This window comes from Erinaceus europaeus, chromosome 7 (assembly GCF_950295315.1).
Source record: "Erinaceus europaeus chromosome 7, mEriEur2.1, whole genome shotgun sequence".
Lineage (NCBI taxonomy): Eukaryota > Metazoa > Chordata > Mammalia > Eulipotyphla > Erinaceidae > Erinaceus > Erinaceus europaeus.
The window spans coordinates 132,999,010-133,015,193 of record NC_080168.1 but is presented as its reverse complement, the minus strand read 5'-3'; the positions used below and the strand labels follow the sequence as shown (position 1 = coordinate 133,015,193).

The window sequence follows — 16,184 nt, the reverse complement described above, 5'->3', positions numbered from 1 at the left end:
TGGTGGTGCACCTGGTTGAGCAAACATGTTGCAATGTGCAAGGACCCAGATTCAAGTCCCCAGTCGTCACCTGCAAGAAGAAAGCTTTGCGAGTGGTGAAGCAGGGCTGCAGGTGTCTCTGTCTCTTGCTCTGTTTCCCCCTTCTTAATTTCTCTCTCTGATCAAATACAAGAAAAATAAATCAAAAACAAATGATGGATGGGAGGGAGGGAGGGAGGGAGGGGACAAGGGAGGGAGAGAGAAAGAGAAGGAAAGAGAACTAGAGCAAAAATCTGACATGCAATGCTAGGGTACTGCTCAAAGGCCCCTGGTTTTTGTTGATAGCAGAGCTCTGGCTCATGGTGGTGCCAGAGATTGAACCTGGAAGACGCAGGAACAAAAACTTCCTTGGGGGTCAGGGGGAGGGCTCAGGTCCCGGAACATGATGGCAGAGGAGAACCTAGTGGGGGTTGAATTGTTATGTGGAAAACTGGGAAATGTTACACATGTACAAACTTATTGTATTATACTGCTGACTATAAAGCATTAATCCCACAACAAAGAAATAAAAAGAAAAAATTTCTTGTAGTCATTTTGCTATCTCCCTAGCCCAGGACCTCATGTCTTTAAGTTCAATGCTCTAGCCATTGCACCACCTCCTGATAAAATCTGAATTTTTACACTAAAATTATTAATGAAAATGCATACAATACTTGGCAATCATTCATCTAATTTGCATGCATCAAGGATGGTGAGTAGGGAATTACCTGCTACGTCTTTTCTCAAAACAATTATGAAACAGGTTGGGGCTACAGCAGACGGCAGGTCACACATATTTTGTACCTCTGAGGTCCAGGTTCAATCCCAGATACTTCCGATGCCCCAAAAGTCTGAAATAAACTGTTCTAAAACCTGTACTTGTGGGCTAGGGAGACAGTACAATTTATGGTCTGCAGCAACTCTCGTGCCTGAGGCTCAGTGTTCCCCGGTTCAATCCCCAGCATCATCATAAGCCAGGTCTGAGCAGTGCTCTGGTAAAAATAAATATACACACACATACATACATACATACACACACATACATACATACACACACACATCATACATACACACACATACATACATATATACACACACACATACATACATATATACAATTATACTTGTCAGAACAGTGGCCCAGAAGGTGGCACAGTCTACAGCCTTGGACGCAGAGGCACAAGGTCCAGAGTGACAAGTAACGCATACCCAGAATTTTAATATTTTGATTGTCACTAGGAGATGCTGATAATTCCATACACATAATTCACATTTTACTTGTAAGAAGTAAGCAAGTGACTAGACACAGTGACCTGGGTTTCGGCCGCAGGTCCCCACCTGTAGGGAAGTTTCAGGAGCAGCGGAGCAGTGCTGCCTGCGCCTGACATTCTGTCTCTCACCCTCTTACAAGAAGAAAAAGGGAAGAGTGGCTGTCGTGTACCATGCAGTTGCCAAGTCCCAGTGGTACTCGGTTTAAAGAGGCCGCTCACTGGGTAGGTGTGTCCCCTGCCCTGCACAGGCCAGGCCCTAGCACTAGCACCACTGGAAGGTGCTGTGGCAGCAGTAGCAGTGCTATGGGGTCTCCGTCTGGTCGGTCTTTCTCCCAGACTCTACCTGAGTGGAAAGGCCAACTGGTGTGTGATCGCACATGGGTAAAGGCCTGGCTTGTGGGGGGGCAGGAAGGGGACAAGTAACTTCTTTTAAAGAAAACATTTCTACAGAGGCTTAAGATCCAAATAACTTTTTTAAAAATGTTTTATTTACTTATTTACTTTAGATACTTTACTTATTTACTTTAGACAGAAATTGAGGGAGGAGGGGGAGAAACAGGGAGAGAGACAGAGAGACAGAGACACCTACAGCCCTGATTCACCACTCGTGAAGCCCCCCCCCCCCCCCCGCAGGTGGGATCCAGGGGTTTGAACCCAGGTCCTTACACACTATAATGTGTGTGCTTAGCCAGGTGCACCACCTGGCCCCAAATCTGAATAACTTTCAATGCCAATAATTCCAGCAGAACAGCCCAAGAGGTGTCACAGCAGATGACATGCTGGACTCTCAAGGAACAGGCCCTGGGGTGGAGACTGGCATCTCCTGTGTGAGAGCACTGCTCTGATGCCCTCTCTCTCTTTGCCTCCAGGGTTAACACTGGGCTCAGACCTACACTACAAATCCACTGCTCCTGGTGGCCTTTTATTTTATTTTACTTTTATTTTACTGGACAGGACAGAGAGAAATGGAGAGAGGAGGGGAAGACAGGGAGGAGGAGAGAAAGACAGACACCTGCAGACCTGCTTCACCGCCTGTGAAGTGACTCCCCTGCAGGTGGGGGGCCCGGGGCTCAAACTGGGATCCTTATGCTGGTCCTTGTGCTTTGTACTGTGTTGCTTAACCCAGTGTGCCACCACTCAACACCCTGATATTCTTTCTCTCTCTCTCTCTCTCCCCTCCTCCTCCTCCTCTCACTTTCTCGTTCATAAATCTTTTTAAATAAATAGTTGCAATAGAAAACTGCCCATAAGTTCATATTAATGATGCTCCCCATTCTAAGAACATAAGTGGATTATCTAAGCCAAATTAAAAATAATAATAATAAACCCTCATCACTAAAGAATGTTTTATTATTAGTATCTTTCTTTTTAAATTATTTTGAGCATTTTATTGGGAGATTAATGGCTTACAGTAGAGTAAAACTTCTTTCCCATCCCAACAGGGTCTGCAAAGCATTCTCACCCCAATTTAGGCCCTTCACCACCACCACCCTGCACCAGGACCCCCAAAGCCCTCTAATCCTCCCTCCTAGCCCTCCTTCCCCAGAGTCCTTTGCCTTGGAGCAATACACCAAGAAGAGTAGACTGTTTAAAACTAATGTTAAAAATCAATACACCCCAAACACATTGATGACTTTATCCACCTTCTGATGATTAAAAAAAAAGCAGGTAAATAAAGACATCTATTTTCTACAAGAGTTTAGAATAAAAAATGAAGCAGAAATGCATATAATGTTGGGAATTTTCGACTTGCTATTTTGCCAATTAACTTACTGACAAGTATGGAGGGCAAATTTAAGGAGCAAGGTAGTTTTAGTCTAAAATATGCACATTGCTAAATATTATATTCATTTTGTTCGATTGGCATGTTCATTAAGTAATCAGATTAAACGATAAGATGAGAGGCTGAGAAAGTGACTCAGCACCACGTGAGATGGGGAAATTATAGTCTGGTCAGACTTTTTCAATAAAAACAGCAAATCCTACATAAATCTTTAAAAAAGCAAAAAAGATAGAACTTATATTAAAGGGGAGGGGAGAGAAGATGGCATAGCAAACATTTTTTTTTTTTTAATCAGAGTCCGGCTCAGCTCTGGCTTACACTGGTACAAGCAACTTACCTGGGACCTCAGAGCCGCAAGCATGAAAGTCTCTGAGCATAACCATTATGCAAACATCCCAGCCCAAACAATTTATTTCTAATCAGCAGTGGAGGGTGTGTTTAAAAGCACATGGTTTTGTTTTAACACTTAATTAGTAAGAGAGAGGGAGAGAGCTAAAGAGACCACAGCATGGAGCTTCCTTCAGTGCAGTCAGGGCCAGGCTTGAACCCAGGGCAGCAGACAGCAAAGCATCACACTAGCCAGGTGAGCCAGTGTGCTGGTTCTATTTATCTGGACCTGTCATGAGAAACAAAGACCCAGCACTGCCCAGCTCTCAGCCTGGAGCATCAGACACCAAGTTCTGTCCTCTGCCTCTGGCTGTGGCCCAGGGGAAACCAAGCATTTCGTAAGCTTCCATCACGCCCAGGAAGACCTAGAAAACCCATTACTATCGGCATGTAACACAGCAGTGCAAACATGCACATTATGGTCATTATTAGCATGTGTTTCTTTCCAGTTGGGCTGGATTAAAACTCACCTGTTTTGTTGACTTTTTTGTGCCATTAAAAATCTTCCAAGCTAGTCCGTTGCCACCACTGGCAATGTGTCGGCCAACATCGAATTCTCTAGTGACGGGGTTTCCCATCACAGCACTAGTGACATCAGCCGTCACTTTTGTGACAGTACTCTTCAGTTTGTTGAGCATGGACTCCATGGCTGCTGTATGAATTAGTTACTGTTACCTACAAATGGGGGGGGGGGGGGGACAGGGAAGCACTGGTCATTTGTTTTAAGTACTTAACGTATTTAGTCTGAAAAACATGCACAGTGACAGAGCAATGCTACACAGATGAAATCTCCATGCTTGACTTATCTTCACATATTCCAGTATACTTGAATGGGAATTTAAATCTAGCAACCAAAAAACCTCCTATCTGTCTCTCTCTCTCATTGTCTCTCACCCTCTATCTCGAGGAAAGATGAAAAGATGGCTGCTGTGACAATGGACTCAGTATCACTGGGGACTAAGCCCCAGTGATACTCGTGGTGGCAAGGAAATAAAGTGTCGCTCTAGTGGTGACTCTTCAGTGCTTTTGAGCACACTTAGAAGCATGTATCTATCTTCCCTGGGTAAATCCCCACCATGTTCACAGCAGCACAGTTTGTAACAGCCCAAACTTGGAAGCAACCTAGATGCCCAACAGCAGAGGAATGACTAAGGAAGTTGTGGTACGTACACACAGTGGAGTACTATGCAGCTGTTAACAATGATGAGGCCATCTCCTTTGCAATATCATGGTCAGAACTCAAAGGCTGAGTGAGACAAGCCAGAAAGAGAAAGACTAATACTGAATGATCTCACTTACAGGTAGAACTTAAGAACAAACAACAGTAAGAGAAAACTCAGGGTGAAACTTGGACCAGAGGTGGCATATTGCACTGAAGCAAAGGACTCTGGGGAAGGAGGGAGAGGGGCAGGGTGAAGGGTCAGTGGGGCCCTACTCTGTCTCCTAGACACCCGTCAAGGGGAGATGAGAGGCTGTGCCTGTGTGTTAGAGACACAGATTGTGTGTTAGACCGCACACCTTTACCACCACCACCCCCCAAATTGAGGGGGGGGGAGAGAGAGAGAGAGGGAGGGAGAGAGAGAGAGAGAGCTTTGTTTTGTGAGAAGACAATTTTGGACAGCTGAGTTTGAACTGCCTGAGTGACATCCACAGGGTGGTATCCAGTATGTCTTTATTGTTAGGTAGTCTATAAACTTGGAAACAATGTCTCAATCAAAGATAAAACTGCAGCTTCAAGAGATTATCAACAGTATAGTTAGCACTCAAGGAGACAGAAAGAGAGTAAAGGAAATGCAGGAGTAACCACTAGGCAAAGGGCAGAACCATCGAGGAAGCCTGTGCAGTAGGTCATGTGGGGGGCCAGCAAGGAGCTAGCACAGGAGACAGCACAAGCTGCCAAGCATCAAGACTGGCCGCAAGGCCTGCAGAAGCCCGAGAGCCCTTACAGGAGAAGCGTCGTGAGTAGTTTTTCTGTCTCTCAACTTCTCTCTCCAGGGGAAGGGAGGGGAGGGGAAGGGAAGGGAACATGCCCAGCAGGAGTGGTGGAGTCATGTAGACACTGAGCCCCAGCAATACCCTGGTGGGAAAATAAATAAATATGGCCTGAACTAAAATGAGATTGATTTATTAGCAATAGTCTTTTGACATTCATTCAGGATAAAAAAATCTATAGAGTCCAAATATTTTATAAAATGACCGTTCTGCAAATCTCCACATGACTAATAAATAAGCAGGGCTACTAGACAATGTGTCCTGCTTTATATCTTCCTGCTCTTCAGCCACCAAGTTGCAGATGCTGCCATGACGCCATCCTGACCTCCCTGGGCAGACGCCCTCATCCATGTGTCCTGAAGCCTCCCCTCCCCAGAGCCCTGCCCCACTAGGGACAGACAGACACAGGCTGGGGGTGTGGATCCATCCACCTGCCAACACCCATGTCCAGTGGAGAAGCAATGACAGAAGCCAGACCTTCCACCTTCTGCTCCCCGTAAAGAATTTTGGTCCACACTCCCAGAGGGATAAAGCACAAGGAAGCTTCCAGTGGAGGGGATGGAACACCAAACTCTGGTGGTGGGAATTGTACCCCTTATCCCACAATGGTATCAATCATTATTAAGTCACTAATAAATAAGAAATAAAATAATAAAATTTTAAAAATAAGTAAGCAGGGTAAGGGAATAGCATAATGGTTATGCAGAAAAAAATAAAAGTAAATAAGTAAAATAAAAGTAAATAGCATAATGGTTATGCAGAAAAAAATAAAAGTAAATAAGACTATTTCCCAGTTAGGAATGACAGAAATCAATGTTAAGCTATAATGCACCCGGTTAAGTGCACACAGTGCAAGGATCCTGGTTCAAGGCCCTGGCTCCCCACCTGCAGGGTGGTAGCTTTATAAGCAGTGAAGCAGGTCTGCAGGTGTCTTTCTCCAGCCCCACCTGTCTTCCCCTCCTCTCTGTCCTATCCAACAACAGCAATAACAATGGGAAAAAGATAGCCACCAGGAGCAGTGTTACAGGCACTGCGCCCCAGCGATGGCCCTGGGGACAAGAAAAGAAAGGAATGGGGAATGACAGAAGTAGCCATACAAGCCATCTCCCCTCATGCAGCGTTTAAAATAATCACTTGAGGGTCAGTCATCTTCCCCTTCCGTACTCAGATAAAAGTAGATACAGAAGGCAGTGTTGTATGATTCCAAGATTTTTCCTGTCGTCTAGTTCAGACATCGCTTGGTTTGCAGTAAAAACAGCAGGTGTATCTGTTTAAACACTGGATTTTATATGCACCTGGTAAGAAGAGGTTAAGGGTTACATAACTTACAGGCAGGTAGCTAAAAGGCATTGGCAAATTCTGTTGTTGGCACCTCATGAAGTCCAAATATAGCAAGAGCATAGTAAGTAAAATTATATTTGTGCTAAAAAAAAAAAAAAAACGGAGTTTTTACGTAGCACAACTGCAAAAAAAGAAAAAGGGGAGGTGATGGGCAGTGGCACACGCAGGTAAGCACACGTAACACCACGTGCAAGGACCCAGGTTCAAGCCTCTACTCCCCATCTGCAGGGGGACACTCACAAGCATGAAGCAGGCCTGCAGGTATGTCTTTCTCCCTATCTCCCTTCCCCTCTCAATTTCTCTCTCTATTCTGTCACATAAAGTAGAAAGGAAAGAAAGAAAAGAGGACAAGGAGAAGGAAAGAAATGGGGGCCGGGTTGAGTGCATGTTACATTGTGCAGGCTCAGGCTCCAGCCCCCGGTCCCCACCTTCAGGGGAAGCAGAGCTGCAGGTGTCTTTATTTCTCTCTTCCTCTCTACCTCCTCCTTCCCTCTCGATTTCTGGCTTTCTCTATCCAATAAAAAAATAAAGACAATTAAAAAAAAGATTTTTTTAAAAAGGAAAAAATGGGGAGTGGGGCGGTAGCTCAGCGGGTTAAGCGCAGGTGGCGTGAAACTCAGGGACCGGCGTAAGGATCCCGGTTTGAGCCCCCGGCTCCCCATCTGCAGGGGAGTCGCTTCACAGGCGGTGAAGCAGGTCTGCAGGTGTTTGTCTTTCTCTCCCCTTCTCTGTCTTCCCCTCCTCTCTCCATTTCTCTCTGTCCTATCTAACAACAATGACATCAATAACAACAACAATAACTACAACAACAATAAAAACAACAAGGGCAACAAAATGGAAAATAAATAAATAAAATTTGAAAAAAGGAAAAAATGGCCACCAGGAGCAATGGCTTCATTGTACCAGCACCAACTGTGGATGCAAAGAAAACATAAGAGTGACTTATTTCCTGAAGAACAAAACACTTAACAAAACTAGCTTCCACTTTTATGGCAATTAATATAGTGCAAACAAAAAAGATCACTGTGGTGTGGTCTGGGAGGTGGCGCAATGGATAAAGCATTGGACTCTCAAGCATGAGGTCCTGAGTGCAATCCCTGGCAGACCATGTACCAGAGTGATATCTGGTTTTGTCTCTCTCCTATCTTTCTCAGGAATACATAAAATCTAAAAAAAAAAAAAAATTAAAAAAGGTTACTGTGGTTACATTGGTAATAAAACTATGTTTAGTAGCTGTTAGCAAAGAACAATACCTAGTGACTACAAAGAAAAAAAAAGCAGTCAACAAACAGTAACTCTAAACAGCTTGTTGTCTCCTTAAGACCTCCCACCTTCTGCACCCCACAATGACCCTGGGTCCATGCTCCCAGAGGGATAGAGAATAGGAAAGCTGTCAGGGGAGGAGGTGGTATACAGAGGTCTGGTGGTGGGAACTGTGTGAAGCTGTAACCCTTTTATCCTATGGGTTTGTCAATATTTCCTTTTTGTAAATAAAAAATGTACTATTTTGGATAGAGACAGAAAGAAACTTAAAGGGAAAACGGAGGGAGAGAGGGGCAGGAGTAGATGGCATAATGATTATACAAAGAGACTCTCATGCCTGAGGCACCAGTGTCCCAGGTTCAATCCCCCTGCACAACTCTAAGCCAGAGCTGAGCAGGGATCTGATGATTAAAAAAAAAAGAGAGAGAGAGAGAAAGAGGGAGAGAGACACCTGCAGTACTGTTTCATCAGTCAAGAAGACTGCCCCTGCAGATGGGGACTGGGGCCTGGGGGCTTGAACTTGGGTCCTTCTCACTGAAATGTGTGCACTCACCCAGGTGCACAGCGCCCAGCACAGAACTCTTCTACTTCTTAAAAGTGGGATGACTATGACGACAGGTCTCACTCTTCATTACCTCTGGGGAGTGAGGGCGTGAGGGAGAGAAGGAATAAGTCACCATTCGGGTCACACCCTCAGGTTCTAATTCTCCCTTAAGAAACTATGATCTGAAATAGTTTAATACGATGTGCAAAAACTAAAGGCATCAAGTACAGAAGTGCTGCCAAGGTAATGAATGGTTTTCGAGCTCTGGTGAACGCCTAGCTAGCTAGCTAGATACAAACTCGATCTGAGCGCTCATGTACAGTCCCAACCCTTCTGAGGCGGAATCCGCAGAGGTGAGGCCCGGTGGCTGCAGGGACTAGAGGGCCAGCGGGCTCCAGGTGCTCCTCCTAGGGACGAGCTCGAGTGGCCAGAAGACCTGAACTGAGGCGCCCTTTCTAATGCCCTAGCACGTGACCACCACCTAGCTCCCTAACTTTATTTCTGCTTTTTAAAAAGAAATGCCAGGGGTCAGGCAGGGGCACACCTAGTTGAGAGCACACATTACCCTGCTCCCCACCTGCAGGGGGAAGTTTCACAAGCTGTGAAGTGGGGCTGCAGGCGTCTCTCTTTTTCCCTCTCCCTCTCCATTATTTTGTCCCATCAAATAAAATAGAAAGAAGGGGAAATGGCCGCCAAGAGAGGTGATTTTATAGTGAAGATAATCCAAGTAAAATGCGTGGGGAGAGCCATGCAATTAATTCATTCTCAACACACACACACACAGTATATGAGGAGACCTGAAACTATTTCAACTGGGCAAGCCAGTTGAGTGCAAATGTTAGTGAGCAAGGACCAAGGTTCAAGCCCCCAGTCCCCACCCACAGGCGGAAAACCTTGCAAACAGTGAAGCAGTGTTGCAGGTGTATTTCTCTCTTCCTCTCTCCCCCTCACTCTCAATTTCTCTGTCTCTATCTAATAAATAAGTAAATGAAATATTTTAAAGGAAGTAATTTGTGGAGGACAGGTGGTGGTGCACCTGATCAATATGAGCAAGGATCCGGGTGTGAGCCCCACTCCCCACCTACAGGGGGGGTCACTTTGCAAGTGACAAAGCAGGTCTACAGGTGTCCATCTTTCTCTCCCACTCTCTAGCTCCCCCTCCTCTATCAGTCTCTCTCTGTCCTGTCAAATAAAATGTTAAAAGGGGGGACTAGGAACAATGGATTCATAGTGCCAGCACCAAGCCCCAGCAATAACCCTGGAGGTAATGAGTAAATAAATACTAAGCATTGTAGTTCTACAGTGACGTCCTGAGAACATCTAACTAGGAAAATCTCCCCTCCACAAATCTTCCCCGAAATGAGCCAAATGGCACTAGGCATTAGCTGGCAGGGAAGGAGAGCACGCCTGCTTCCAGGTAGAGGAAATGCCGTACCCACAGCAGAACAGGAGCAGACGGGAGAGCAGAGAATGGAGTGTGGGAAGCGATGTGCACACGCTTGGGGAAAGAGGGAGGGAGGGAGGGAAGAAGACTGAAGATTCTAGTTTCTCTTCAAAACAAAGACACTGAAAGCGCGCGCCCTGGAGCCAGCCCAGGTAGGTGTCAGGTGTGGAAAAGCACGGAAGGCCCACAGCAGGTGCAGGACGGCCAGGGAGGTGCGGTGGCTGGAACCAGAGCTGCTGGTGCTCGGACGGAGACTCGGGGAACAGCCACGGGACTTCCTTCATCAGAGAGGTGTGACGTGTGAGAGAAAGCATCCAATTTCTACTCTTCCAGAAAAGGACGGACCAGAAGGCTAGCAGTAACTGGAGTCACTAACATAAGATTTTCTTTCTTTCTCGGGGAAAGGAGACAAATCATGAGTGTCTACAGGCAGGTATTAATACACGTATTTACAATCGGGGCTGAGTGGCACTGTGCGGAATGACAACGTGCCCATACTGATTGTACCGGGTGCTGCTGAATCTTAGAGATGAGGTTTCCACAAGTGCAAAGTGGATCTGAAGAGAATGACAGTTCTCACCGTTTCACAGTTCCCCTGAGTATCTTTTATTGATGATATAGTCTCAAGAATTCTAAATATTCAACAGGGAGTATACATGTTTCTATTCTAAATTCTATACAATAAACAGAATATGTGTGTGTTGATGTACTGTACCAAAGTAAAGGATTGGGGAGGGGGCTCTCGGGTCCTGTACCTGATGGCGGAGGACCTAGGCTGCAGTTGGGAGTAGTCTGCAGAAAACTGAGAAATTTTATTTATTTATTTATTTAGGTCTCCAGGGTTATTGCTGGGGCTCAGTGCCTGCCATACGAATCCACTGCTCCTGGAGGCCATTTTTCCCATTTTGTTGTAGTTGTTGCTGTTGTTGGATAGGACAGAAAATGAGGAGGAAAAGATAGGAGAAAGACACCAGCAGACCTGCTTCACCACTTGTGAAGCAACCCCCCTGCAGGTGGGGAGCCGGGGCCTTGAACCTGGATCCTTGTACTTTGTACTGTGTGTACTTAACTCAGTGCACTACCGCCCTGATTCCCAAGAAAACTGAGAAATTTTACACATGTACGAACAACTGTATCTACTGCGAACCATGAATCCCCCAACAAAAAAAAAAAAAAAAAAAAAAAACGCTCTTGTGGTCCGGGAAGTGGCATAGTGGACAAAGCATTGGACTCTCGAGTTCAATCCCCAGCAGCACATGTACCAGAGTCATGTCTAGTTCCTTCTCTCTTTCCTAAATAAAAAAAATTCTAAAAACAAAAACAAAAAAAAAACCTCTCCCCCCACCCCAAGAATAGCACAGGAAGCCAAAACAAAAAGGCAGCAAGATGCAGGAAGTTTCAAGCACCTCATTGTCAAGCCAAGACCAGAACATCATCACAGTTTAAGACATTTCCCAGAACAGGGAGTCATGCTGCTGTAGGACACTTCTCAGAGAGGAAACTGTCGGGCTTTTGGGGCCTCTTTCCCGAGCACAAACTCCTGGTTTACCTGCTCTGTTGCACACCAGATGCAGGGGCCTAAGAGAATGTTCCAGGGCAGCAGGGGTGGAGCCATACAGGTCTCTCTCTATGCTAGTGTCAGGGCAAGAGAAGACCCAGGGACATGTCTCATGGGCAATCCGTTTATTGAACAGCAAAGTAGGGCTTATAAGGGGTTGTAGGAGGAAGCAAGTTATCCATCCTATATATGGTTTGGGAGAATCGGGACAAAGAGAAACGGGGTTGAGAAAAGGTCAGAGCATCCCTAGTATATGTTGAACAAGGGTTTTAGCTGATCAAAGGAATGAAGGAAGAAGGGTTATCAATAACCAGCAGACAGAGAGGAGCCTTAGGAGATGGATCATGTAGGATTAGAAGGTCCAGAGGAGGTGAAGAAGTCAAGAGGATGTTCTTGGTTAGTGTTTGACAGAGCAGAACAATGATGTGACTCCCCGGAGCAGGGGACACTCCGGGGAGCAGGGGACACTCCGGGGAGCGGGGACACTCCGGGGAGCAGGGGACACTCCGGGGAGAGGGGGACACTCCGGGGAGATGGGGACACTCCGGGGAGCAGGGACACTCCAGGGAGCGGGGACACTCCGGGGAGCAGGGGACACTCCGGGGAGCGGGGGACACTCTGGGGAGCAGGGGGACACTCCGGGGAGATGGAGGACACTCCGGGGAGCAGGGGACACTCCGGGGAGAGGGGGACACTCCGGGGAGAGGGGGACACTCCGGGGAGCAGGGGACACTCCGGGGAGAGGGGGACACTCAGGGGAGCAGGGGGACACTCCGGGGAGCAGGGGGACACTCTGGGGAGAGGGGGACACTCAGGGGAGCAGGGGGACACTCCGGGGAGAGGGGGACACTGAGGAGCAGGGGACACTCCAGGGAGCAGGGGGACACTCCGGGGAGCAGGGGGACACTCCGGGGAGAGGGGGACACTCCGGGGAGCAGGGGGACACTCCGGGGAGAGGGGGACACTCCAGGGAGAGGGGGACACTCCGGGGAGCAGGGGGACACTCCGGGGAGATGGGGGACACTCCGGGGAGATGGGACACTCCGGGGAGATGGGGACACTCCGGGGAGCAGGGGACACTCCGGGGAGATGGGGACACTCCGGGGAGCAGGGGGACACTCCAGGGAGATGGGGACACTCCGGGGAGCGGGGACACTCCGGGGAGCGGGGACACTCCGGGGAGCGGGAGACACTCCGGGGAGAGGGGGACACTCCGGGGAGAGGGGGACACTCCGGGGAGAGGGGGACACTCCGGGGAGCGGGGGACACTCCGGGGAGACGGGGACACTCCGGGGAGACGGGGACACTCCGGGGAGCAGGGGGACACTCCAGGGAGATGGGGACACTCCGGGGAGCAGGGACACTCCGGGGAGCAGGGGGACACTCCGGGGAGCAGGGGGACACTCCGGGGAGCAGGGGACACTCTGGGGAGAGGGGGACACTCCGGGGAGATGGAGGACACTCCGGGGAGCAGGGACACTCCGGGGAGAGGGGGACACTCCGGGAATCAGGGGACACTCTGGGGAGCAGGGGGACACTCCGGGGAGAGGGGGACACTCCGGGGATCAGGGGACACTCTGGGGAGCAGGGGGACGCTCCGGGGAGCGGGGGACACTCCAGGGAGCAGGGGGACACTCCAGGGAGCAGGGGGACACTCCGGGGAGCAGGGGGCACTCCGGGGAGAGGGTGACACTCCGGGAGCAGGGGACACTCCAGGGAGCAGGGGGACACTCCGGGGAGCAGGGGGACACTCCGGGGAGCAGGGGACACTCCGGGGAGCAGGGGACACTCCGGGGAGAGGGGGACACTCCGGGAGCAGGGGACACTCCGGGGAGCAGGGGGACACTCTGGGGAGCAGGGGGACACTCCGGGGAGATGGGACACTCTGGGGAGCAGGGGGACACTCTGGGGAGATGGGACACTCCGGGGAGCAGGGACACTCCGGGGAGCGGGGACACTCCGGGGAGCGGGGGACACTCCGGGAGCGGGGGACACTCCGGGGAGCAGGGGACACTCTGGGGAGTAGGGGGACACTCCGGGGAGCAGGGACACTCCGGGGATCAGGGGACACTCCGGGGAGCAGGGGGACGCTCCGGGGAGAGGGGGACACTCCAGGGAGCAGGGGGACACTCCGGGGAGCGGGGGGGCACTCCGGGGAGCGGGGGGACACTCCGGGGAGATGGGACACTCCGGGGAGTGGGGACACTCCGGGGAGCGGGGACACTCCGGGGAGCGGGGACACACCGGGGAGCGGGGGACACTCCGGGGAGAGGGGGACACTCCGGGGAGAGGGGGACACTCCGGGGAGCGGGGACACTCCGGGAAGCGGGGACACTCCGGGGAGAGGGGGACACTCCTGGGAGCGGGGGACACTCCGGGGAGCGGGGACACTCCGGGGAGCGGGGACACTCCGGGGAGTGGGGACACTCCGGGGAGAGGGGGACACTCCGGGGATCAGGGGACACTCCGGGGAGAGGGGGACACTCCGGGGAGAGGGGGACACTCCGGGGAGCGGGGGACACTCCGGGGAGCGGGGACACTCCGGGGAGCGGGGACACTCCGGGGAGAGGGGGACACTCCGGGGAGCGGGGACACTCCGGGGAGCGGGGACACTCCGGGGAGCGGGGACACTCCGGGGAGAGGGGGACACTCCGGGGAGCGGGGACACTCCGGGGAGCGGGGACACTCGGGGAAGAGGGGGACACTCCGGGGAGCGGGGACACTCCGGGGAGCAGGGACACTCCGGGGAGAGGGGGACACTCCGGGAATCAGGGGACACTCTGGGGAGCAGGGGGACACTCCGGGGAGAGGGGGACACTCCGGGGATCAGGGGACACTCTGGGGAGCAGGGGGACGCTCCGGGGAGCGGGGGACACTCCAGGGAGCAGGGGGACACTCCGGGGAGCAGGGGGCACTCCGGGGAGAGGGTGACACTCCGGGAGCAGGGGACACTCCAGGGAGCAGGGGGACACTCCGGGGAGCAGGGGGACACTCCGGGGAGCAGGGGGACACTCCGGGGAGCAGGGGACACTCCGGGGAGAGGGGGACACTCCGGGGAGATGGGACACTCTGGGGAGCAGGGGGACACTCCGGGGAGATGGGACACTCCGGGGAGCAGGGACACTCCGGGGAGCGGGGACACTCCGGGGAGCGGGGACACTCCGGGGAGCGGGGGACACTCCGGGAGCGGGGGACACTCAGGGGAGCAGGGGACACTCTGGGGAGTAGGGGGACACTCCGGGGAGCAGGGACACTCCGGGGATCAGGGGACACTCCGGGGAGCAGGGGACGCTCCGGGGAGAGGGGGACACTCCAGGGAGCAGGGGGACACTCCGGGGAGCGGGGGGGGGCACTCCGGGGAGATGGGACACTCCGGGGAGCGGGGACACTCCGGGGAGCGGGGACACTCCGGGGAGCGGGGACACACCGGGGAGCAGGGGACACTCCGGGGAGAGGGGGACACTCCGGGGAGAGGGGGACACTCCGGGGAGCGGGGACACTCCGGGAAGCGGGGACACTCCGGGGAGAGGGGGACACTCGGGGGAGAGGGGGACACTCCGGGGAGCGGGGGACACTCCGGGGAGCGGGGACACTCCGGGGAGCGGGGACACTCCGGGGAGCGGGGACACTCCGGGGAGCGGGGACACACCGGGGAGCGGGGACACTCCGGGGAGAGGGGGACACTCCGGGGATCAGGGGACACTCCGGGGAGAGGGGGACACTCCGGGGAGCGGGGGACACTCCGGGGAGCGGGGACACTCGGGGGAGAGGGGGACACTCCGGGGAGCGGGGACACTCCGGGGAGCGGGGACACTCCGGGGAGCGGGGACACTCCGGGGAGAGGGGGACACTCCGGGGATCAGGGGACACTCCGGGGAGAGGGGGACACTCCGGGGATAGGGGGACACTCCGGGGAGCGGGGGACACTCCGGGGAGCGGGGACACTCCGGGGAGCGGGGACACTCGGGGGAGAGGGGGACACTCCGGGGAGCGGGGACACTCCGGGGAGCGGGGGACACTCCGGGGAGAGGGGGACACTCGGGGGAGAGGGGGACACTCCGGGGAGCGGGGACACTCCGGGGAGCGGGGACACTCCGGGGAGAGGGGGACACTCCGGGGAGCGGGGACACTCCGGGGAGAGGGGGACACTCGGGGGAGAGGGGGACACTCCGGGGAGCGGGGACACTCCGGGGAGCAGGGGACACTCCGGGGAGCAGGGACACTCCGGGGAGCGGGGACACTCGGGGAAGAGGGGGACACTCCGGGGAGCGGGGACACTCCGGGGAGCGGGGACACTCGGGGAAGAGGGGGACACTCCGGGGAGCGGGGACACTCCGGGGGCTTCCCCGCAGCAGCGCCCGCCCCGCCGGCCGCCCGGGGGAACCAAGCTGCCCGCCGCCCCGCTGCCCAGCCGGAGCGCCGCCGCCGACACCCCGCCCCGCCCCGCGCGGACCCGGCCCCAAGCCGCCCGGACCCCGCCATCCCCGTCCCCGTCCCCGTCCCCGTCCCCGTCCCCGTCCCCGTCCCCGTCCCCGTCCCCGTCCCCTCCCCGCCCGGACCCCGACCCCGTCCCCTCCCCGCCC

At 53.0% G+C, this 16,184-nt stretch overlaps 1 protein-coding gene across 2 annotated transcripts in view; it reads right to left on the bottom strand.

Annotated features, from left to right (window-relative positions):
• Positions 1-16,184, bottom strand: part of SCYL2 (SCY1 like pseudokinase 2) — a 58,491-nt gene that overhangs the window by 41,859 nt on the left and 448 nt on the right. For both annotated transcript variants that reach the window (XM_060195622.1, XM_060195623.1), the window contains exon 2: positions 3,930-4,134. In XM_060195622.1, the coding sequence (XP_060051605.1) occupies positions 3,930-4,106 (177 nt within the window). In that variant the 5' untranslated portion in view covers positions 4,107-4,134. The remainder of the gene's footprint in view (positions 1-3,929; positions 4,135-16,184) is intronic.